The sequence below is a fragment of the Aspergillus terreus genome, genomic scaffold, assembly GCF_000149615.1.
Source record: "Aspergillus terreus NIH2624 scaffold_6 genomic scaffold, whole genome shotgun sequence".
NCBI lineage: Eukaryota > Fungi > Ascomycota > Eurotiomycetes > Eurotiales > Aspergillaceae > Aspergillus > Aspergillus terreus.
The window spans coordinates 92105-113725 of NT_165929.1; the positions used below are offsets into that span (position 1 = coordinate 92105).

Here is a 21621-nt window from a genome sequence, read left to right on the forward strand (position 1 = left end):
TAGATATATAATAAAATAAAAAATATAATTAGTTTCCCTTTATTGGCCGTCGCAGGGTTGATTGAAGAGAAAAAAAAAAATATATTTTTTTTCTTTTCTTTTTTTTTTATATTGTTTTTTGTCGAAAAACGAAGAAAAGGAAATATGCCTATACATTTTTTCGTTCACTATGAGTCCCCCCGTACGGTAACCCGTCCGAGGGTGTGGGGGTGCTGTGTAGGAAGGATTGGGGTCAGGGAACGGGAGTCGGGGTTGAGGGAGGGGTGGTCGGGGAGGATGGAGAAGGGGTGGGGAGTTGTGGTGAGGAATTGGAGGGTTGGGTTCATTGCGATGGATGGATGGATGGGTTGTGGTTTGGTTTGGTGGTTGTAGAGTATGAGATGCTTGGCATGTATATTGCGGATTATATATTGTGGATGGGATCACCTGACGGGTACGGCGAGGGTTGAAGGATCATTATCATTATCTGTCTTTTCTCTATAGGGCCATCATTAATATATATTCTGTTACAGACACCGCACCCCCGGTCCCACGGCACCAGTGTCGAACATCTCAATCAACCCAGCTCCCAGGGCTTCCTCCAGCACCCACCGGAAGCTCATCCCATACAAATCCTTCCATTTCTTGGTTCTCCCCGGCAGAATGCCCGCAAACTCGCCGCGGACTCGCTTCGCTACGCTGAAACTGCGGTCGGACTCGACAGCGCCATCCCAGCGGTCGCGGAGGAGGTCGAGAGGGACCTCGCTTGCGCTGGATCTTTGGAGAAGCGAGAGGAGATGCGCGCGGCCAGCGCCTAGCAGACGAAGGTAAGGCCCCGTGTTGGGAAGCGACAAGAACAGAGTTGCCGTGTGAAACTGTGAACGGAGATCCGCATCATGCGGCGGGTGGTGGGCGCGATCGCTCCGACTCGCCAAGTTGCCCGGCGAAGCGGTCGACTCGAAATTGGGCAGGGAGACAAGCCCCGAGGAGCCCTGCGACAGCGACGACGAGGATACGAGGAATCCGGCACGAACGAGAGCCATGTATTCTGGGGCAGCGAAGAGGGCGCCAGGGACGGCCGAGGTGTTCCCGAGCCGACTGAGGACGTCCAGAAATTTGTCTACACAGATCAGCATGACACACCAGGGAGCAGTTGTACGGAATGCAGGACCTACCCTTCAAAGACGGCTCCAACCCACTCTCTCGCACCAGTCTCTCCCAGTCCTCAGCCAAAACCAAGCAGTCGCCCAGGCCCGCCGCATCGTTGCCTCTCCCCGGCACCGTCAGCCGCCGAATCCGACCTGTGTTGATCAACTCCATGATTTCCTTCTCGACCTTGGTCGGGACGTTCAGCAGCGTGTGGACGTGGGCAACGGAGGCCAGCGGGGGCAGCGAGCGCCGCAGGTTCAGGACCTCCGCGATGCGGGTGCTGTTCATCCCGGCTCGTCGCGCAGGCAGCTCCTCGAACATGTTGTCGCGGATGTACGCGATAGCCTGTAGGACGTCCTGCACGGAAGACGTCTCCGGGATGTAATGCGACACGCCGATGTCGGGAAGAGGACCCAGGTCCTCATAGTCGGGGACATTTGGACTGCTCTTGGAACCGCCGCCTGGGGTGGCGGTCGGTTTGCGGCGAGGGTGACCGGCAAAGGGAGATGCACGGGGTCGGGAAGTCGCTGGGGCTTTACGTTTCTTGACACCGGAGACAGGAGCAGAGGTGATCCGGAGGGGCATGGCCAGACGGTAGAGAGAGATGGAGATGGATGGATATACCTACTTGGCGGGATGAAAGCCGATGAAAGAAGGCCTGAGGCGACGAGCGATAAGATAAGTCTCACGTGATGATACTGTATGGAAGGGAATCCGCCAATCAGAGCTCTCTGTGGTACATCAGATGCATAAGATTAAGTAAGCACGTACTTGAGGCATGCACAACGACATCCATGGATCAGGCATCAACACCCACCTTCAAGAATGTTCCTCAACAGCTCACTGGCTGGTTACTGTGCCGATCTGAAGAAATCACCGCTACTTAACTACTTCCTACTCCGTATAGTACGGAGTATAATCTAAATACTCTACAGTGGGGGCAAACTAACCGCATAAAGCAACCCACGGCGTCTCCGCGTGTACAAAGTACCTAGTACATCACTAACGGTCGAACAACACCGGTGTTGATCGCACTGTGATGTAGCCGGCGTTCGAGGGCTGAATAGAACACTCAGAGACCCATCCAGGTCCACGGGTGTTTTTACCGACCACCAGCAGCGATTCGTGCTGGCTCGACCCATATCAGGCGGTGCCATAAATCCCACCCGTTATTCACATGACGTAGTGATGAGAACGACTCGCTCGTTTTCCTTTTCTTGCCCGCTTCTTCGACCTTCTCTCTCTTCTTCCTCTTTCTTTCTCTCGCCTCTCTCCATCCTCCATCAGATACGCCCGGTATTTGATGCTGGAAAGTCCCGGACAACTCACATCATTCTCCCTGCGTTTTTTTGTTTTTCGCCGAGACCTCTCCGGGTAATGGGCTTGCAAGAATAGCTCCCATTTGTTTCCCCTCCGTGTTATTCTGGGATTGACTTTGGCTCTTTTATGTATTTTTCTTCTCTTACTTTCTGTCATCCTCGGTAGCCACCATGACCATCTATATTGCTTCATTGTATGTGGTTCTCCCCTCCATCTTTCCACAGACTGATTCTTCTCACACCATTCCTCCAGGTTCCTCCCGTATACCGCCAATTTCTATCTCCCCGAGTCCAGAAACCGTGTCCTTCGTCCATCTAATGCCTCCCCTCCATCGGAGGTCATCTCGGAATCCGTCAGCCCCGCGCCCACGGCATCCGTCAGTCTCTTCGAAAAAGGAAATACCAACGAGAAGGTCGGCCTCACTCCCGGCGCGACAACCGACCATGAACGGATCTTCTCGGCGGAGCTGTCCAAGGCTGAGAAGAATCGGACAGGCTACCCTTTTCCCGCCCAGGTCGATGACGTAGCGCTCCTCACCGAAAGTGAAGCGCATTCCCCCGCATGGGGTTCGACCTTGTCTCTCAACCAGCCTCGCCCGCGATCCGTTGTCCCGCCGTCTCCATCCATCCTCAAACACCAGGAGCCCGTCGTGGTCGAGACTGAAGCTCCCCGGGATAAGGTGCGCACGCTCCAGCCGCCTGGACCCATCCCGCTATACTTCAATAAACAGCGCCGAGATTCCTCCCGCAAGGCCTCGTTCTCCGGCGCCGAATGGACGATCGAGACCGCCGAGCAGGGCAATGGTGGGCTGCGCAATGCCGTGCGCTCCGCTGCAGACGCCGGACAATTGGAGGACCAAGTCTGGGTCGGCACGCTGGGCATGCCGACCGATGCCTTGTCCAACTACACTAAAATCGCCATTGCAGAGAAGCTGGAAGACGAGTATGGGTCGTTGACCGTCTACGTCAGTGATGGCGATTTCGATGGCCACTATACCCACTTCTGCAAAACCATCCTCTGGCCGGTTTTTCACTATCAGATCCCGGACAACCCCAAGAGCAAGGCCTATGAAGACCATTCGTGGGTTTACTACGTCAAAACCAATCAGGCCTTCGCCGAGCGGATTGCCCGCAATTGGAAGCGGGGGGACTCCATCTGGATCCAGGACTACCACCTGCTGCTAGTGCCCGCCATGCTGCGGAAACTGCTTCCTGACGCTCAGATCGGGTTTTTCCTGCATATTGCCTTCCCCTCGTCCGAGGTGTTCCGCTGCCTCGCGCCGCGGAAAGAGCTCCTTGAGGGGATGCTGGGGGCGAACCTGATCGGATTCCAGACGGAAGAGTACTGTCGCCACTTCCTCCAGACCTGTAGCCGCATTCTCTCCGTGGAGGCGACCAATGAAGGAGTCCAACTCGAAGATCGGTTCGTGAACGTACACAAATTCCCCATTGGCATTGATCCCACCTCATGGGACAAGCGGCGACAAGCGGCCGATGTGGAGGAATGGATCCAGACCATCTCCGAACGCTACGAAGGGAAACGACTGATTGTGTCTCGAGACAAGATTGACGGAGTGCGTGGTATCCGGCAGAAGCTGCTGAGCTACGAACTTTTCCTCAATACGTATCCTGAATGGAGGGATAAGGTGGTCTTGATCCAAGTCGCCACGAGCACCACCGAACAGCCGGAATTGGAGGCGACGATTTCGGATATCGCTATGCGGATCAACTCGGAATTTTCAACCCTTGCGCATCAGCCACTGGTATTTCTGAAGCAGGACCTCGCTTTCCCGCAATACCTGGCGCTGATTTCTGTTGCGGATGCTCTGATGATTACCAGTTTGCGCGAGGGAATGAACCTGACTAGCCATGAGTTTGTCTATTGTCAGGACGGGAAATACGGAAACAAGAAATATGGATCCCTTATCCTGAGCGAGTTCACCGGCAGTGCGTCCGTCTTTGGGAACCATGCTCTTCTGGTCAACCCGTGGAACTACCGACAGTGTGCGGAGGCGATCCATACGGCCCTCTCGCGGAGTGAGGAAGAGCGCAAGCAAGTGTGGATGGAGCTTCACCGAGCGGTGCTTCAGAATTCCACCTCCAACTGGGTCAAGTCGTTCAGTGAGACGCTGAGCCGGGTATGGAATGAGCAGTCCTCTCGGGAGATTATGGCGGTTCCACGGCTGTCGTTCAACAAGCTGCAACTCCACTATGGACAAGCGGCCCGGCGGTTGATCATCGTGGATTACGAAGGCACACTGGCTTCGTGGGGTTCCCCGAAGAGCATCATCGTCACCACACCCCAGCGGGCGATCACGGCGCTGACGGAACTGACCGACGATCCCCGGAATATCGTCTTCGTGATGAGCTCTCGGATGCCCGAGGAGATGGAGCGGCTGTTCCGGATGGTGGCCAACCTCGGACTCATTGCGGAGAACGGCTGCTTTGTGCGCGAGCCCGGCACGGAAGAATGGTTCAAGTTGACCAACAAAGAGCAGACGGACGCGTGGAAGGAGGCGGTTCAACAGATTTTGGAATACTATCAAGAGCGGTCCGAAGGTAGCTGGATTGAGCAGCGGCACTGTTCGCTCATGTTGCATTACGGATCGGCGGACGACCAGGCGGCGGCGTGCCGGTTGGCGGCCGAGGCAGCGGGCCATATCAACGACGCCTGCGCCAACCAAGGGGTGCACGCGGTGCTGGTGGATGGTGCCTTGGTAGTGGAACCGGGCGACACCAACAAGGCGTCGGCTGCGGCCATGGTCTGGCGGCACTGTCTGCAGCGGAGCGAGAAGGACTCATCGTACGGCCGGCCGGAGTTCCTCCTCGCCATTGGTGACGGGCGCGATGATGAGCCGGTGTTCCGGTGGGCGAACAAATTGGCGAGCGCGAACGCGGTAGAATACGCCATGACTGTGACGCTGGGCTCTCGCAGCACCGAGGCGAAGGCGACCCTGACGCAGGGAGTGACGGGTAAGTTGAGTAGGGGATGAGAAGCAAGATGAAGCCCTGACTAATAACATTACTAGGGGTCCTCTCCGTGTTGGAGCGACTGGCGGCGACGCAATAAGCAGATATTAGGCATTGTCGAGGGATTTGCGAATTATGAGCATACGATGGAGATAGGAGTTTGTTCGATATTGATTTGTTTAATGATAGCGGCACGATGGACAAAAAGAAGCATCTAGAGCATGATGTGATTAGATCTGTTGATAATGCATACGGAGTACAGAGCTACTATGGATCTCCTACCTAACTGGGTAATAGTTATTGTACATTCTGTTGACAGCGGTTAGTCAGCGTCTCGGTCCAACCGTTGGAGCAGCCGAGGCTCTTCTTCCCCTCATGCCAACCCCGAGGTCACAATGCTGCGGCTTCGCATTCCCTCTTTACTCCTTTCTCTACCCCGTCGATGAGGGTGAAAGCTTCTCTCGGATAGCAATATATCATTTACGGTCTACTGACAGCATGGCCAATTCCGCGTTTGAGGAGGCCATCCGCGTGACGCCGCTGGGCTCGCACCGCTACTCGGTGCATCTCCACAACGACTGGTGCGTTGGGACAGGTACGTATCTCGAGGTCTTTTCCGGGGCTTGACCCATCTACGAAGCAGACAATGAAGAAACTATCGCTGACAACTACAGTACCTCACGGCGGGTACTCGGCGGCGGTGCTGTATCAGCTGGCGATCACGCATTTCGCCCACACGCACCCGACCCGATACAGCGAGGCGGCGACGCCGATCTCGATGCAGCTGGTGTTTCTGCGGCGCACGGCAACCGGCCCCGCCGTGCTGACGGTGGAGGACACGAAGCTGGGGGCGCGGACGAGCACGATCCACGTGACGCTGTCGCAGCCCAGCGAGAAGAACCCGACGGGCCCCGCGGAGGCCAAGATCACGGGGTACATCACGGTGAGCCCGGCGTCGGCGGAGACAGGCCTGACGGCGGAGAGCGGGTGGACGCTGCAGCCAGCGGCGGTGGCTGGGTCGCGAGCGGACGGGACGGTGGACCTGGCGGCGCTGGAGCGGACGGGGCGCGACGGCGAGTGGGAGCGGCAGGCAGCGCCGTATGCGTCGTTCCGGCGCGTGACGCAGCAGGTCGAGCTGTACGGGCCGGCGGCGGGGCGTGGCACGCGGGGGGTGATTGATCAGTGGGCGCGGTTCACGCCGGGGGGCCGGCGCGATGCGCGGTGGACGAATGCAGCCGTGGCGTTTCTGATGGATATGTTTCCGATGGCGCTGGATGAGTTCGATGCGATGTCGTCGGCGGCGACGGAGGAGGAGACGCGCCACAAGCCCAAGTGGTATCCGACGGTGACGATGAACATTGACTTCAAGAAGCGGCTGCCGGCGGGCGGGGTGCCGTGGCTGTACAGCCGGGTGCACTCGAAGCGGGTGGTGAACGGACGGATGGATCTGGACGTGGTGGTGCTGGATGAGGCGGGCGACGTGGTGGCGCTGGGCTCGCAGGTGGGCTTGGTGGTGAGCGCGAGTCGGAACGTGGGGCGTCGCGAGTTGAAGATGTAGATGTACCGATGCATTTTATCTATATACAGCATAGAAGACAAGTCCCTATGTACAGATCTATCGAGTCGGCAATGGAGAGTCCGAGACTACAGGCTCGGCGTGGTGTGCAACCAGAACGCCATGGCATCGGTGGTTATGACCAGCTGGTCGGGGTCGTCGGGATCGGCCTGGAGGACCTGGGCGCGCGTCCAGAATTTGCGGCCGACGCGGCCGACGACCTTGGAGCGGATGATGGTAACGGCGGGGACACGGACGGGGCGCTTGTAGCGCACATCCAACTGAGCGGTGAACAAACCGCGCCGGGGGGAGGAGAAGCCCTCGGCGGTGACTTGACCACCAGGCGTCTCCGGCAGACGCAAGGCGACGGCGAGAGACATGGCATCGTCGAGACAGGCGGCGACTACGCCGCCATGGGCGGTGGCCGAGTGGCCGGCCATGCCGGGGGCCATGAGATGCCACAGGGTGTAGATGTCCGGGGGGTCGGTGGAGGGGAGCGAGGAGCGAGGGTCGGCGGTAGGCACGGGCCAGGGAGGCGGTGACGATGCGAGATGATCATCGCCGAGGGAGCGACGGCGGAGGGTGAGCAGATGCGAGATGGTGTCGGGGGTTGCGACGGTGCGGGAAAAGAAGCCGTCCTCGCCCGAGGCGGGTTTAGGGAGGCGTGACCAGGTATGGATAGGGTAGTAGTTGGGATCGTGCAAAAGCTGTCGGGCGTGTGGATTGGCGAAGAAGGGAGGATACTCGGCGGGAGACACAGGGAGGGCGACCACCATGACGGAGGTGGAGGGTTTCATGGTGAATGCACGGAGTATGGAGTAGATTGGAAGTATGGAGGATGAGATGAAGGGATTCAATTGAGGGTGAATAAATATAGGAGGAATTAGGCATAGGAATAGGACTGTATACTATACCTCCGCTATCGCATCAACAATTGTACTATACAATACCCACTATATAGTTATGAGAATAATAGAAGATAATATACCATTCGATTCTACAACTATACTCTCGATACTCTAGATAGATACAGATCCAATTGTCTGATATGATCACCCCAGAAACGAGTGAGACGGCGGGCGCATTCCATTCCCTGCTTCTAATCAAACTAACGCCGACTAGTTTAGGCAGGCATGTCCGTCGTACAGGGTCGCTCTTGCCAAATAAATAACGCTCTCCGCTCCTATATTTCTTCCCTTCCCTTTCCTTCTCTTCCTCTCTACAACTCCATCTTCCATACCCATACCCATACCCATACACCCATACTCACACCCACCCACACCCCATATCTCTCATCCTCTACATCTACATCATGCGTCCCTTTATCCTTCTCGCCTCCCTCGTGGCCTCCGTCACCGCCAGTAACTACACCTTTCCCGATGGCTTCGATCTGAACCAGGTCAAGCCCACCGATAAAGGTATTTTTCCTACTTCCATGTCCACTCCATATGCAGTCTATATACAAAGAATGTTCCGTGCTGATCATCTACAGCCGCCTGGTGTCTGGCGCAGCGCAATTCCTGCCCCAAGATCTGCGGTGGAGCCGCCTCGGCCAACACCTGTGATACGGTAAGGTCCCTTCGCTTGCCCACCGGAGAATCCCTCCACTGATCAATCCATAGCAAACGCTGCAATTCAGCTGCAAGTGCTCCAACGGCACCGAGGCCGATGTCTCGCCCTACCAGGAGACCATCCCCTTCTTTGTCTGCTACGCCAACTACGGCCAGTGCATCTCGCGCTCCACCACTCAGGACGAGGACGAGAAGTGCACCGAGGGTCGCGACCAGTGCGGCAAGCTGAACGCCTCGGATGCTTCGTCGTCCTCGTCGACCACCAGCTCGTCCGTGTCGCTGCCCACCGAGACCTCGTCCAGCTCCAGCGGTGAGAGTTCCGGTTCCAGCACCACGACCGGAAGCAGCGCGGCCGCCACGACCAGCAATGCCGCCATGCGCCTGGCCCAGGAGCACGCGACCGGCTTGATGGCGACGGTGCTCTTTGTGGGATTGCGCCTGGTGCTGTAGAGGATGGATAGTGATATGATGGAGGAGAATTGTGTTTTGCCGACGTTTCTGTAGCATTCATGCGTGTATTCCCTTATGATGACGAATTAATTCTGTTGATTTTTATGAGAAGTGTACTCGTTGCAATTGTAGTAGTAGCTGTAGTTGTACTCCGTAGTAGTATGATGGTACTTACCAATATGTACAGTACAACGACACCGCGCCAAGACTTTTTCCCACAAGAGAAAGAATTTCACCGCCCGCCATCCACACCCGCACTCGCTCATTTTCTTCATCTTCAATTCATCACCTCCTTCTCATCCACTCTCTCTCCCTCTCTCTCAACTTCTCCTCTCATCACATCATCATCTCCTACCATGCCCGCCCCCTCCACCACCCTCCTCATCGAGGGCTCCTTCTCCGAACTCGCCGACGAGTTCGCCCAGTACATCGATGCCCTGCGCAAGACCGAGCCCTCCCTCCAGGCCGAACTCTCCCCGCTCCTCGAGCCCCTCCGTCAACAGGAACAGTCCGACGCAGAGCCCGATCGCAAGCAACGGGATGAGGTCCTGAAGAAGTTGGTGTCGGCCGCGACTGTCCTCAATACGGCGCCGGAGAAGGGTAAGTGTCGACCCCGCGAGGAATCGGCATGACCCACGACAAAACTGACCAGATAGAAATCATCTCCGCCTACAACCTCCTGGTGCACCTCGTCCACCACGCCTCCGACCCGGACATGTTCCTGTCCCGCATCTGCTCCTACCTCGCCAAACCCATCACCTCCTCGCCGCAATTCGGCCCGTCTCTGGCCATCTCCATCCTGTCCACCATCTTCAACACCCTCCCCGCTACCGACTCCAGCCGCTACCATGTGCTCCTGGCCATCGTCGCCGTCATCCGTCAGTCGGCCCAGGGCGTCGCCTTCGAGGCCCTCAAGCCCCAATTGACCGCCCAGCTGCCCACCTGGCTCGCCGCCTGGGAGCTCGATGAGGACGAGGCCCAGCGCCTGCATCTGGCCATCGCCGACGCCGCCCAGGCCGCCGGCGACCAGGAGCTCGCCCAGACGCACGTCGTGCAGGCCCTGCAGACCATCCCCGCCGCCGATGCGTCCAAGAAGGAGGCCCGCGATCTGGCCGTGCGCGCCCTCACCTCCGCTCTCTCCCACCCGGCCGTCTTCGACTTCACGCCGCTGACCGCCTCCGACGCCGTCCAGGCCCTGCGCACCAGCGACAGCACCCTCTTCGAGCTTCTGGAGATCTTCACCGCCGACACGCTCGACGCCTACGAGGCCTTTGTGGCCGCCACGCCGCTCGCCTCCATCTCCGGCGGCGTGCTGGCCCCCGCCGCCGACGCGCTCCAGAACAAGATGCGGCTGCTGACGCTGGCCTCGCTGGCCGCGTCCACGCCCTCCCGCTCGCTGCCCTACGCCACCATCGCCAGCGCCCTGCGCGTGCCCGCCGAGGACGTCGAGAAGTGGGTCATCGACACCATCCGCGCCGGCCTCGTCGAGGGCAAGCTCTCGCAGCTGCGCTCCGAGTTCCTCGTCCACCGCGCCACCTACCGCGTCTTTGGCGAGAAGCAGTGGGCCGAGGTCCAGGGCCGTCTGATGGTCTGGCGCCGCAGCCTCGAGAACGTCCTGGGCGTCGTCCGCAGCGAGCGCGAGCGCTTCATCCGCGAAAACCTGCAGGCCGCCCAGGCCGCCGAGGAGGCCGCCCAGGGCAAGTCGGGAGACAAGAAGGGTGACCGTCGACAGCGTCGGGACCAGCCTCAACAGTCGCAGCCGGCCCCTGAGGCTGCGACCGCTGTTGCCGCAGAGTGAACGAAGGAGGATTGGATATGACACGCATTTACACCAGGCATCGGACGAAAAGTTTGTGTAATGTCAGGCTGGTGTTTTTTTCTATTTACTTATTTCCTGTATGTTTCTTTCACGTCTATGTTTGCAGTTTAAGGTTCTCTTTCCCCGGCGACATTGTTTATCGGTTCATGGTAGCTATTGGTTTAGACAAGGTTCCTTGGCCTGGCGAGTAGAGGCTTGGACCGAATGGACACGAGTCATGTCATGCATGTTGATGATTAGAGGCAACAAAAGAGGTCAATTCTATCTATTCAATATACGAAACATCCCAAGAAACAATCCAACATATGTAATGTAGATCACGCAGACGGCTGCACGCCCCGCGCCTGGAATCCCTCCCGAATGCGCGCATACACCTCGTCCACGGACCCCGTCGCCGACACAGACACAACCTTATCCTGGGCCGCGAACGCCTCGACAACCGGCATGCTGGTCTCGACAAACGTGCGGAACCGCTTCCGGATCGACTCGGCATTATCATCGTCGCGGCCGGAGGTCTCTCCGCGCTTCAGCAGCCGCTGCTCCATGACCTCCTCGGGACAGTCGAGGAAGAGGGTCAACTCGGACGGGCAGACGGTGTCCTCGAAGAAGACGGCCTGGTCGAGTTTGCGCGGGAAGCCGTCGATGAGGAAGCGGGCCTTGCCCTTGCCCTGTCCCTCGGTTTGCTTGAGGGCATCGGCCATGGCGTTGGACAGCAGCGCCACGGTGATCTCCATCGGCACGATCTTGCCCTCGCGGATGTACGTGCGGATCAGGTCGCCGTACTGGCTGCCCTCGCGGACCTGCTCGGCGCGCAGGAGGTCGCCCGCCGACAGGTGCACGAAGCCGTAGTCGCGGACTAGATTGGTCGACTGCGTGCCCTTGCCGCTGCCGGGGCCGCCCAGGAGGAAGACCACGGTCACTTGTTCGGGGGAGAAGCGCGGGTTCGTCATGGTGGTGGTAGTGGTGGGATTAGGCGTCGGTTTCGGGGGAGGGCTTGCGGACGCCTGTGCGGGATTTCACGAGGAGGGCGTAGGAACCGGAGCCGAGGGCGAAGATGGCGATGAAGGGGAGGATTTTGAACTGGGAGCGGTGGTATTGCGAGGAGGAAGAGGAGGAGGAAGAAGAAGAAGAAGACGACCGGTGAGGCGGGTGTTGTTGTCGGAGGTGATGGTGGGGTCGGAGCGATGATCGTGCGGCTCGGGGCAAATTCAGGAGGCGGGAGGGCTGGGCACCGCGGGAGAGGAACGACATGAGTGATGCTGTGGAAGAGAAGAGGAGAGAGAGAGAAGAGAAGAAGAAGAGAAGAGAAGGAGTTTATAGACGATCAGGAGAAGAGAAGAGAAGAGGCATTGCACGCATCGGGTTAGTCAGTCTGCAGACGGCGTATGATTACCGTCCCGTATTGTATCATATGTTCCTGGTATTGATGCCTCAGGCTGCAAATGCACCCCGATCTATACAACCACAATAGCATCAGGTCTACCTCATTGGGTCATTCTTTCCTCTCCCCATGACTCTCTCTCACCTCTCTTCCTTACACCTCTCCTCTTCCGTTCTACGTTCCCTCCCATCTCATTCACCATGAATCCCTCCACTCGAGGTCAGCGCGGCGCCTCACGCTACAGGCGTCGTCGAAATGCTTCAAACCGCAAAAAGATCGAGACCAATCCCACAGAGATCGAAAATCAGCCTCTTCAGGACGGAAGACCGGTTCGTACTCACACCTCTCCCCACGCTCGCGACTGACTTCTAGCAGCGTCAGGGTAGACAGCCGACAAAGCGCAAGCCGCAAAACGCATCCAGCGTAAGTAGGCTAGACCAGCTTCACTTCGACTTCACTGACTCTCCAGACGTCCAATACCCCCAAGGCCACTCAATCGTTCACCAACAAAAGACGCGATGTGAACAGCACATCTTCCACCCCGCTTCAGTGCAGCAGCCGCAACAGCACATCCACAGCACCCACCACCCCAAACCCACCCACCACAACCAAACGCCTACCCAACAGCCCCCCAAACCTCAAACCAGACGACAAGAAGTCCAAACCAAACACCATCGATGATCTCATCCCGCGCGCACTCCACCCAGCCAAACCAGCCGTCCCAGGCTTCCTGCGCCTCCCCTCCGAGATCCGCTGGCAGATCTACAGCCACCTATTCCCGCCGCGTCGAGTCGAGATCCTCCGCAAACGAGACACAACCGACCCGAGGCGCCAGAACCGCTACCGGCTGTACCACCGCGCCCGCCCGCCACGCCGGACACAGACACAGCAACCGCTCGCCCGGCCCATCGCCGGCGCCGCCCGCCCGCTCGCGCTCGCGCTGACCTGCCGCACGACCTACCGCGAGGCGATCCTGCAGTTGTACGCGACCACGCAGTTCGTGTTCACGGCGACGCGGGCGGTCGCGCGGTTCCTGGCTCGCACGACGCCCGCCGCCCAGGCCGCCATCCGCCACGTCGAGCTGGCCCACGTCATGTACAACGAGCCGCGGCTCAGCGAGTTCCGCCGCTTTAAGCACCGCAGCGACCTGGCCTTCTTTGACGTGTGCGCCGCCATGGCACAGACCTGGACCGCCCTGCGTGTGCTGCATGTCGAGCTTGCGGTCATGGACTGGCCGATCCGGCTGCAGGTGGGCGAGCGCTGGTCCTGGCCGCTTGCCGTGTTTGGTCAGTACGGCGAGGGCATGGAGTATGTCGAGATTCGGCTGCGGACGGGCCGCTTTGATGATGATAGACGCCGGGAGGTGGCGCGCGAGCTCGAGCAGAAGTTGATGAAGCCGGCTTGGTTCCAGAGACGCGAGGAGGAGCGGAGCAAGCAGAAGAAGAAGGCGAGGAAGGTTCTGAATTTGGTTTTCTAGATCATTTCGTTTGATGGTTCTCGTTCGACGGTAGTTTGTTTCCGTTGAATGTCTTGCAAGGTCGTTGGGTCAGCAGTCTTAGGTTCACTGCCTTAAAAGTTCTCTAATCAGAAAGTATCCTCGTGCATTCTGGACTGCGGTCTCTATGTAGGCGTGAGTACAGTACAGATTAGGAGTAGTCAATATGTACGTGAATCGTAGACAAATAAAAGAAGTAGGGTGAATAGGACAGGCCGAAGAGAAGAAAGACGCAACGCCGGAGGTGATGCAAGCATGCCAGGTTCCTCGCTAGACATTCCAATGATCCTGTCTAAAAAGGCAGGACTTACGACCGCTCCACCATCGGGTGGCCTTCCTCGGACGGGACTTCGAGGTATGCCTGCATACGACGACGACGGAGGTACCAATACGCGCCCGCCAGGAGCCCGCCCACGGAGCACAGAATGGAGACGGAGATGAGGAGGCCGCCGACGCCGCGGAGCACCTCGTAGGCCTTGTAGACGGCCTTGGCGGCCTCCTTGGCCTGGCTGTACTCGTCGACGGGGTCCTCGACGTCCTCGACCTCGGCCGCGGCGGTCTTCTTCCCGTACAGGATGGACGGGTCGTCGGGCGTGGGCTTGAGGTCGCCCTGGAAGCCGGCCAGGCGCCAGTTGCCGGGCGTCTCGGTGCGGTGCACGTTCGAGGTGCCCAGCACATTGCCGTCGCGGTCGACGGCCTCGACCGACACCCAGTCCAGGTAGCCGTCGGCGATGTACATGGTCTCGAAGTCGAGCTTGGTGGTGTTGCCGACGAAGACGGGGACGCCGTCGCGGGCCACGCGCGCGTAGAAGTTCCACGTCGCCACATCCGTGGCGCCGTTCCAGCTGACGTGGAAGATGGTCGTGAGGTCCGCCTCCTCGGTGCCGTAGACCGAGGCTACGACGTCCGGCGGCGTTAGCGGCCGCCCCACGAACGGAAACTTGTACGATCGGTAGGTGGAGAATCGTGTCGACGCGAAGCTGGCCTGCATGAGCACCTTGCCGTCGGGCGAGTGCTCGCTCTGGAAGCCGCGCTCGCTCCAGCCCACGAACACGTTGCCGTTGGGGAGCGTCTGCACGCTGCCGCGCAGCCGCGTGAGGCTGCCGTCAGGCCGGTTGTAGCGGTTGAGCAGCCGTGCGGTCATCGGCGAGGCGGTGGTGTTGAGCTCGACGAAGAGCGCGGCGGACGTGTCCTCGCCCTGCTCCAGCTCGTCCGAGGCGTTGTTGAGGAAGGAGATGACGGTGCGGTTCGCAGTGGATTCCACGAAGCGCGCGTGGTGCTGCTTGGAGAAGGTAAAGTCCATGATGAAATCGGAGGACTTGCCGCCCAGACGCCAGATGATGTGGCCATCGTCGCCGGAGATGAGGTAGATCGTGTTGGTGAACCGCGCCGACAGGAGGTAGTCGCCGGCGGCGTTCTTATCGATCGAGTTGACATGCACGTAGTCCCAGCCCGGTTCCCCGGCCGGGGGCGAGTTGGGTAACACCTTGACGGACTCATGGATGGGGATCTGACCCAGAGAGCTCCACTCGAACAGGACCTCCCCGGTGGCCGTGTCCATTTCCACGAACCCACCGGCGACGATCCAGCCGTATTCCTCGGGACGGCCAAGGTCACCCAGGTCGACGAACTCATTGCGATACGCACAGGCCAAGGCGGTCTTGCCCCCATCGAGGATGTTAAAGTCGTGCATGTTGAAAGAGCTGAGATCGTTGGTCACGCGAACCGCATTCTCCGGTTCGTAGTGTTGGTCCAGAATGTACCCAAGACCCTTGTCCTTGCCGTCATCGTGATAGGCGTGCTGCAGGATGAATGACAAGTGAGGCTGGTCGTCAATGTTGTGGACCGCCTTAAAATCGAAAACGTTGCGGTTATCGAACATGCAGGATCCAGCCCAGACGAGAGACTAATGGATGGAAGAGATATGTAAGTATGTCGTCTCGGTCTTTTTTTGGCATGTCGGAGCATTTTCTGTTCCTTCTGGACCGGGCATGCTCGGGGTCTACGCGGTAAGGAAGACAAAGACGTACGCCATCTGCATCATAGATGTATGGGCCGACTTGGCAGGGCTTCCATTGCTTCGTGGGAGCCTCTGGATCGATGACACCGTACGGCGCCACGAACCAATAGCCCGGGCTCACGGCTTCACGATCGTAGTAGGCGACATTGAATTTCAGGGCCCTCACTTCCGGGAGCTGGGTGGCAGCGGTTAGATCTGGGCGATGGGATCGAGGGCACAGTCACATCACACATACGGTAACAAAGGACATCAAATCATTATCGGGTTCTGCTTCGGCGAGAATACTCCGAAGGGAAAGAAACAACAAGACCCAGAAGAACATCATATTGAAAGAGCGGCTAGGAGGAAAATCTCCCAAGACAAGAACACGCAACCCAGACGCAGGACCGGGGGAAAAAAAAAAAAAAGGAGAGGAACTCTGCAGCGACGACACGGTCAATTAAGACGGCCGTGTTGGACAGAGGAATCAAGAGGGTATGTGATCTTCCAGTGAGAGGCCGCGTGGGGAATGGACATGGACAGGGAGCGAAACTTCATCCGTACGGAGACCGAGAACGGAACTATCGTGGAGGGATGCGTGCAATAGGAGCGGACAGGGCGAAAAGAAGGCCATGCACTAAAAGACTCCGCACCGGCAGCATCTCCATAAAATAGACCGATGTGACCAGTGACAACGCAAGTGGTGATATGGAAGCTGACGATCGAGAGCAACGGACAGTCTTGGCAATGTTTCGCCCAGTGGAGCGGCGGATCCCACAGGAACTCCCATGCCACAGGAAACGTTGGAGGCTTGCGCGGTCATGGGGATGGCGTCGTGGCTGGCGCCCAGTTTAGCGCCTGGTTAGGCTGGAAGAGGATTAGGAGATTATCTCCGAGGGCAGGCGTCGTACGTGGACTCGTGCGACTCTGTATCTGTACTTCTGGCCTTGTCGAGTCAGGAGGGCAAAAAAAACCCGGCAAATGAACGGGACACGACAGAGTGGACGGAACCAGCAATTCAGATCGGCCGATGGAGATAAGGACCAATTGACAGCATGCTCCAGCGTCTCTCCACGGGGCTTGGCAGTATTAGCGAAATGAGAGGCATTCTGGAATGGTGTCTGTACCCGCCAGTTGAGCGAACCGTGCCGCCTGGGGCATCTGGGCTTGATTTGTCCGTCACGAGAAGATTAATAGTGATCGTCAAGGCTTGTCATGATTTTATCTTCGCTCAAACCATCGGTCCTTGTTCTCCTGAATCTTGCCTTTTCCAACACGGGTTCGGTGGATGAGGGTGGAAGAAGATCATCAGGATTATCTGGTCATGGTCGCGGTGGGACGCTGATCAGGGACCAGCAGAGTCTGAATAGCGGTGGCAGATGTGGATGGAATACATGATGTAGAAGGAGATTCGGATAGAGATTGAGATAGTCGTCGGGAAAGGAGTATGCCGTCCAAGGATGGGGGGAGAGTTCCATGGATCTTTGTTGGGGCAGAAGATTGTATTCTCTAGAGAGAGACAGACGGATCACGTGACATCTACCAGGAACAGAGTTGCTGCTCGTATTTCAGTGGAGACATCATCCTCAAGGATTTACAGAGCACTGATAGTCCTCTCCTGATCCAGAGCTTTCCTGGAACAATATTCTTTCGAATTGGGCAGACATTGACTGACTTCCTCAAAGGTACAGATGGAACCAAAAGTCTCGGTATACTACATCAATCCCAGGTACGCAAATCAGGCCAGATTACTCCCTACTTTGCAGTAAAGCATGTTGATTATCTCTTCCAAACTACTACACACCTACGTACTACCCCTCAAAACCCCATCGCATACCCTACAATATTCGGTTCTTTGCTAGTCTTGGGCATGTACGCCAGTAGGTTCGCAGCGGCCACCAGCAACACCCCATGCGTTCCCAGGACATCAGCCACCCCTAATCCCGGAGCCAGAGCCTGCGCACAGACGGAGTCAAGATCCAGTCGCTCGATCTGGCCCGGTCCATCATGGTTGAAGGCATCGGCGGCCAGCTGCCACGCCAGGGGATTGTACAGCACACCCTCATGTGTGTAGACCCCTCCAGCGGTCTTGAACGGACAGATCGTCTGGAGATGATTGTTCGTCACACTGACCCCGCGGGAACTGTCCAGAATCGCCGACGCATTCGGCCCGCTCATGGGCTCCACGATCTCGTCAAAGGTGGAATAGATCGTAGTGGTCGGCACATAGGCGGAGTTTCCGTCGTCTTTCCGGATCGTCTGGATGAACTCGGTGTCCCACCCCTGCTGCCAGAGCGAGGGCGTGCACGCCAACGTCCCCAGTAGCGGACACGCAAGGTCGCGCACCACTGTCCCGTGGAAATCGGGGCTCATGGCGATGAAGTCATCCACCACGGCTCGTGTAGACGGCCAGTACTTCAACGCCCATTGGATGTTCAGGTTCCCCTGTGACCAGCCGAGCGCGGCTACATGGGACGACGAGAGGCCAGCGATGTAGTGAATGGCGTAGGCGACGTATTCGGCATTAAGTTGGGCATCGTTCAGCGAAGCCCTCGGGATGTTAATCCAAACGACGTCGGCGTTTGGCGCAGCAGCGCTGAACCTGGCAAAGTTAAAGCTGAACGTCGTTCCGGCCGGACAAGCCGTTCCGGGGACCAGGATCAGCGGCTTCTTGCCGTTCTTCCCGTAGGAGAATGAGCTCGGAATGTGGATCGCTGAACGGAGGTCATTCTCTGTGACAGAGTAAGGTGCGTCCCCGGCCGCTTTCCTCGGGTATATATTGAGATTGGGTGGCGCTGGGTTCTCGTTGTGGGCCGAGTTGAGACTCGAATTCAGATATCCATTCAGCAGTGAGAGGATGTCGGCGGGTATGAGTCCTGCTGCCGTGATGGCATTGGCCGCGGTGATGATATCCCACGGACCCTTGGCAAAGATGGCGTCAAGCTTGTGTTGTGTCGTTTGCAGTGTTATGTCCTTCGACGATGTCGAGGGGTCGATGGCGGTCAGGTTTGACACGATGGACGCAAGTGTACTGGAGAGACTTGGGTCCCCGAGAGAGACGTCGTTGACACCGTGAGAGAGTATTGTCATGAGATCCTCTCCGGGGGCAGGGGGCATGCTGTCTCGACGGACAGCAACCGCAGAGGCTCCGAAGATCGAAGCAGTGCCAACTACCAGGCATACAACGAGATGGGACTGAAACCGCATTTTGGAAGGCAAATCAATAGATTGTGAAGAGGTTGCAGTCGAATACAGCCATGCACGAAATGAGCTTCAAAGGAGAGGCGGAGGGCGTTTAAAAGTCCCCAAGACTGAGAATAAACCGGGATGGCGGCGGAGGATTTCTGATTTTTGAATGACACCCAAGGAGAGTCCAAGGGGCTAGGACACTCGAAAGTATAGGAGGGTGGAACAAGGTGGAAACTTATACAAGGCTTCATGTTGGCATGTGTTGGAGAAGCCTCGGTCTTACGGAGAGCTTGTTGTAGCTCACATTAGGCATAGCGATGACTGAGAAGGGTCCTTTCTTTTCTGGTAAGTCCGTTCCGGGGGATTATACGATGAATGCTGTTCGAGAACAACCATAGTATGCCATTGTATAGGGGTTTAGAGGGGCATCTTGCTGGCGCAAGCATATGGAGCACGGGAAACTGAGGAATCTGACGACGACATTGAATTTGGACTTGGGCGACGCCTGGATGTCGATCATCTGTGTCTTTGATTCCCCCGCACACGATCGACGTGCTTCACGACCAGCGGTGATGCTGGCTCCTAATGAGAATAGGTCGTACAGAGTGAAACGGTTCTGGTTATCGATCGGGCGAGTGACATGTCTTCGAATGCATTTCTAAGGCAACCAGACGAACTCGAATGGCAGGGTACCAACCTTATTCCCCTCGTACTTGGATTGTGGCCGACACGGACACCATATTGATCCCTGCGAAGGACCTGGAACCAATGGTGAGATGGCCAGAGGGCTGTATGTGTAGCAGACAGGGGCGCATGCTCATATAACGATGGGTTAGGCCGCAACCATCGAGATCTCTAATGGATCGCCAGGGGCGATTCGGCTCCCGACTGACATGTAGCGTACGGTTCCCCTCTGCACTATTTTTGCCAAGCGCATTGCAATTCATCGGTGGGAGTGAGTATAGGAAGAGAGTAGGACTGTCGGTGTATTACGCCTGGTTATGTGCTGAGATATGATCCGGTGGATTTGGATGTGTTTTGAGGCGTGAATGAAGCACGCACAGCTTCGCGCAACATCCGAAATTAGATCGAGATGTTTTTGAGCCTTCTGCCTAGTCCCAGTGAGTAGACTATTATGCCCATGCCCCGGCTCGATGAGGATGCTACTTCTCTCAGTCTTCCATCCGACATAGGCCAGTTCAAGACAACGGTGAAGAAGTTGATTAACGTTGAACCCTACTGTAGTTGCGATTTCGACTTCTGGCGTTTAGACACCGATACGCGGCTCACTATCAGGAAGGGGGAGTCAGGTGGAAATGTGTGTAGGACGATGAAACGGCTTCATCAGATCTGATGAACGGCAGGTCCGAGTGGGACTGATGAAAGCAATGGCAGTGCGGTGTTCGAGAAGACAGTGTGTGTGCATGTGTGACGTTGTGGACGATCAAGGGGTGAGGTTACAGGGAGGCCGTGGACGAGGAGTCTGTATACTGCAATTTGTTTGTTTCCTCCAGACTACTAGACAGAAGGTTGTCTCACCCAACGTCTCAGTCAAGGCCGCTTGGCCCACGTGGTGTGGTGCGGATCACGATGGGGCCGGACAAGAGAATTAATTGGAGGATGGATGGTTATGTAACGTGCAGACAATGGATTGTAGCAAACAGTAAGTTATGGAGTACAATAATCTGATCGATCATGTAACAGCCACATGACATGAGATGCGGAGGAAATGGCATGGCATGGCATGGAGAGAGGATGATTGTTAATCATAATGATGAGAATAATAATGGTGATGCATCTGAAACTGCTCCAAAGGGATGCGTCGTGTAACGTCCGGGGCCGAGTGTAACAGTTCCCGCCAGTCGGACTACCACCGTTGCACCCACCGTGTCACCCAGTCTAGAGGCGAGGTTAGTACCTACTATGTTTTGCCTCCACCATTATTGCATTGAGAAGTCTATTGAAGTGACTAGTACATTCTTGATATCATGTGCAGAATGTCAGCAATATCTGATCTATTACCTACATATCTACATTCACTGTTAATACTGCTGATTGTTTAGACAGGTGGTGTATTTACCCATCTTGTAGGTACCTACAGTACAGTACCTCGGGGTACCTAAGTGAAGACGGTGGAAATCATTACGTGATGTATTTTTAGAATGTAACTCTGCCTTTGGGGTGGATTCGCCCAGATTCGATGATGGAAGCACAACCAGATGGCGATGTTGATCTTGGGATACTGTCTTGACATTGATGACTTTGTTGATCCTTCGTCTGGTGATGCTCATGTAGGATGATTCTATCTATATCTACTATGTACTATAACTATATTCTACGCTGTAGGTGGATGATGGATGTCCCTACTCTAGCATGCGACCTTAATCGGTTCCACTGAATCTTACCGGTAATACAATACATGACCGACAACCCCCCCGACATTGAACCTCTCCTCGTCCATCATCCCCGTCCCATCACAACCCTGGATAGGTTCAGCTGTCAATTCCAGTGAAGAATGCCATCTTTAGATCTACTTCTATAGTTACTCTTTCTTGCAACTCTCCTATCCCCCACATCGTCATCATCCTCCAGCATCGTACACCGCCTTCAGGATTCGGTTCCAGCCGCAGGACACGCGTGCACCCATGGATGGGTGGTTGTGACGATACTACCACCACAGGGACTACCTACGATACTACTCCATCGGCTCGATCTTTTCGTGTTTGATCTCATAAGACTCTTTCT

General features: G+C 56.7%; 8 protein-coding genes across 8 annotated transcripts; 4 read left to right on the forward strand and 4 right to left on the reverse strand.

Annotated features, from left to right (window-relative positions):
- Nucleotides 1-506: 506 nt before the first annotated feature.
- ATEG_04276 (Stk19 family serine/threonine-protein kinase) lies at nt 507-1713 on the reverse strand (the record flags this gene model as incomplete). The annotated part of the gene is made up of 2 exons (XM_001213454.1): nt 507-1099; nt 1155-1713. 2 exons carry the CDS (start codon nt 1711-1713, stop codon nt 507-509), a joined length of 1152 nt encoding a protein of 383 aa, XP_001213454.1.
- A 905-nt stretch (nt 1714-2618) lies between these two features.
- Nucleotides 2619-5517, forward strand: ATEG_04277 (putative alpha,alpha-trehalose phosphate synthase subunit TPS3; the record flags this gene model as incomplete). The annotated part of the gene is made up of 3 exons (XM_001213455.1): nt 2619-2641; nt 2701-5420; nt 5477-5517. 3 exons carry the CDS (start codon nt 2619-2621, stop codon nt 5515-5517), a joined length of 2784 nt encoding a protein of 927 aa, XP_001213455.1.
- Nucleotides 5518-6063: 546 nt separating this feature from the next.
- ATEG_04278 (thioesterase family protein) lies at nt 6064-7514 on the forward strand (the record flags this gene model as incomplete). The annotated part of the gene is made up of 2 exons (XM_001213456.1): nt 6064-6930; nt 7005-7514. The coding sequence occupies 2 exons, from the start codon at nt 6064-6066 to the stop codon at nt 7512-7514; spliced, it is 1377 nt and encodes a 458-aa protein (XP_001213456.1).
- A 1835-nt stretch (nt 7515-9349) lies between these two features.
- ATEG_04279 (PCI domain protein) lies at nt 9350-10791 on the forward strand (the record flags this gene model as incomplete). Its single annotated transcript, XM_001213457.1, has 2 exons — nt 9350-9593; nt 9650-10791. The coding sequence occupies 2 exons, from the start codon at nt 9350-9352 to the stop codon at nt 10789-10791; spliced, it is 1386 nt and encodes a 461-aa protein (XP_001213457.1).
- Nucleotides 10792-11129: 338 nt separating this feature from the next.
- Nucleotides 11130-11762, reverse strand: ura6 (uridylate kinase ura6; the record flags this gene model as incomplete). Its single annotated transcript, XM_001213458.1, has 1 exon — nt 11130-11762. One exon carries the CDS (start codon nt 11760-11762, stop codon nt 11130-11132), a length of 633 nt encoding a protein of 210 aa, XP_001213458.1.
- Nucleotides 11763-12393: 631 nt separating this feature from the next.
- Nucleotides 12394-13670, forward strand: ATEG_04281 (uncharacterized protein; the record flags this gene model as incomplete). The annotated part of the gene is made up of 3 exons (XM_001213459.1): nt 12394-12522; nt 12569-12616; nt 12663-13670. The coding sequence occupies 3 exons, from the start codon at nt 12394-12396 to the stop codon at nt 13668-13670; spliced, it is 1185 nt and encodes a 394-aa protein (XP_001213459.1).
- Nucleotides 13671-13995: 325 nt separating this feature from the next.
- On the reverse strand, nt 13996-16033 carry ATEG_04282 (uncharacterized protein; the record flags this gene model as incomplete). The annotated part of the gene is made up of 3 exons (XM_001213460.1): nt 13996-15594; nt 15719-15883; nt 15944-16033. The coding sequence occupies 3 exons, from the start codon at nt 16031-16033 to the stop codon at nt 13996-13998; spliced, it is 1854 nt and encodes a 617-aa protein (XP_001213460.1).
- A 1472-nt stretch (nt 16034-17505) lies between these two features.
- ATEG_04283 (putative lipase) lies at nt 17506-18894 on the reverse strand (the record flags this gene model as incomplete). The annotated part of the gene is made up of 1 exon (XM_001213461.1): nt 17506-18894. One exon carries the CDS (start codon nt 18892-18894, stop codon nt 17506-17508), a length of 1389 nt encoding a protein of 462 aa, XP_001213461.1.
- Between the last annotated feature and the right edge of the window lie 2727 nt (nt 18895-21621).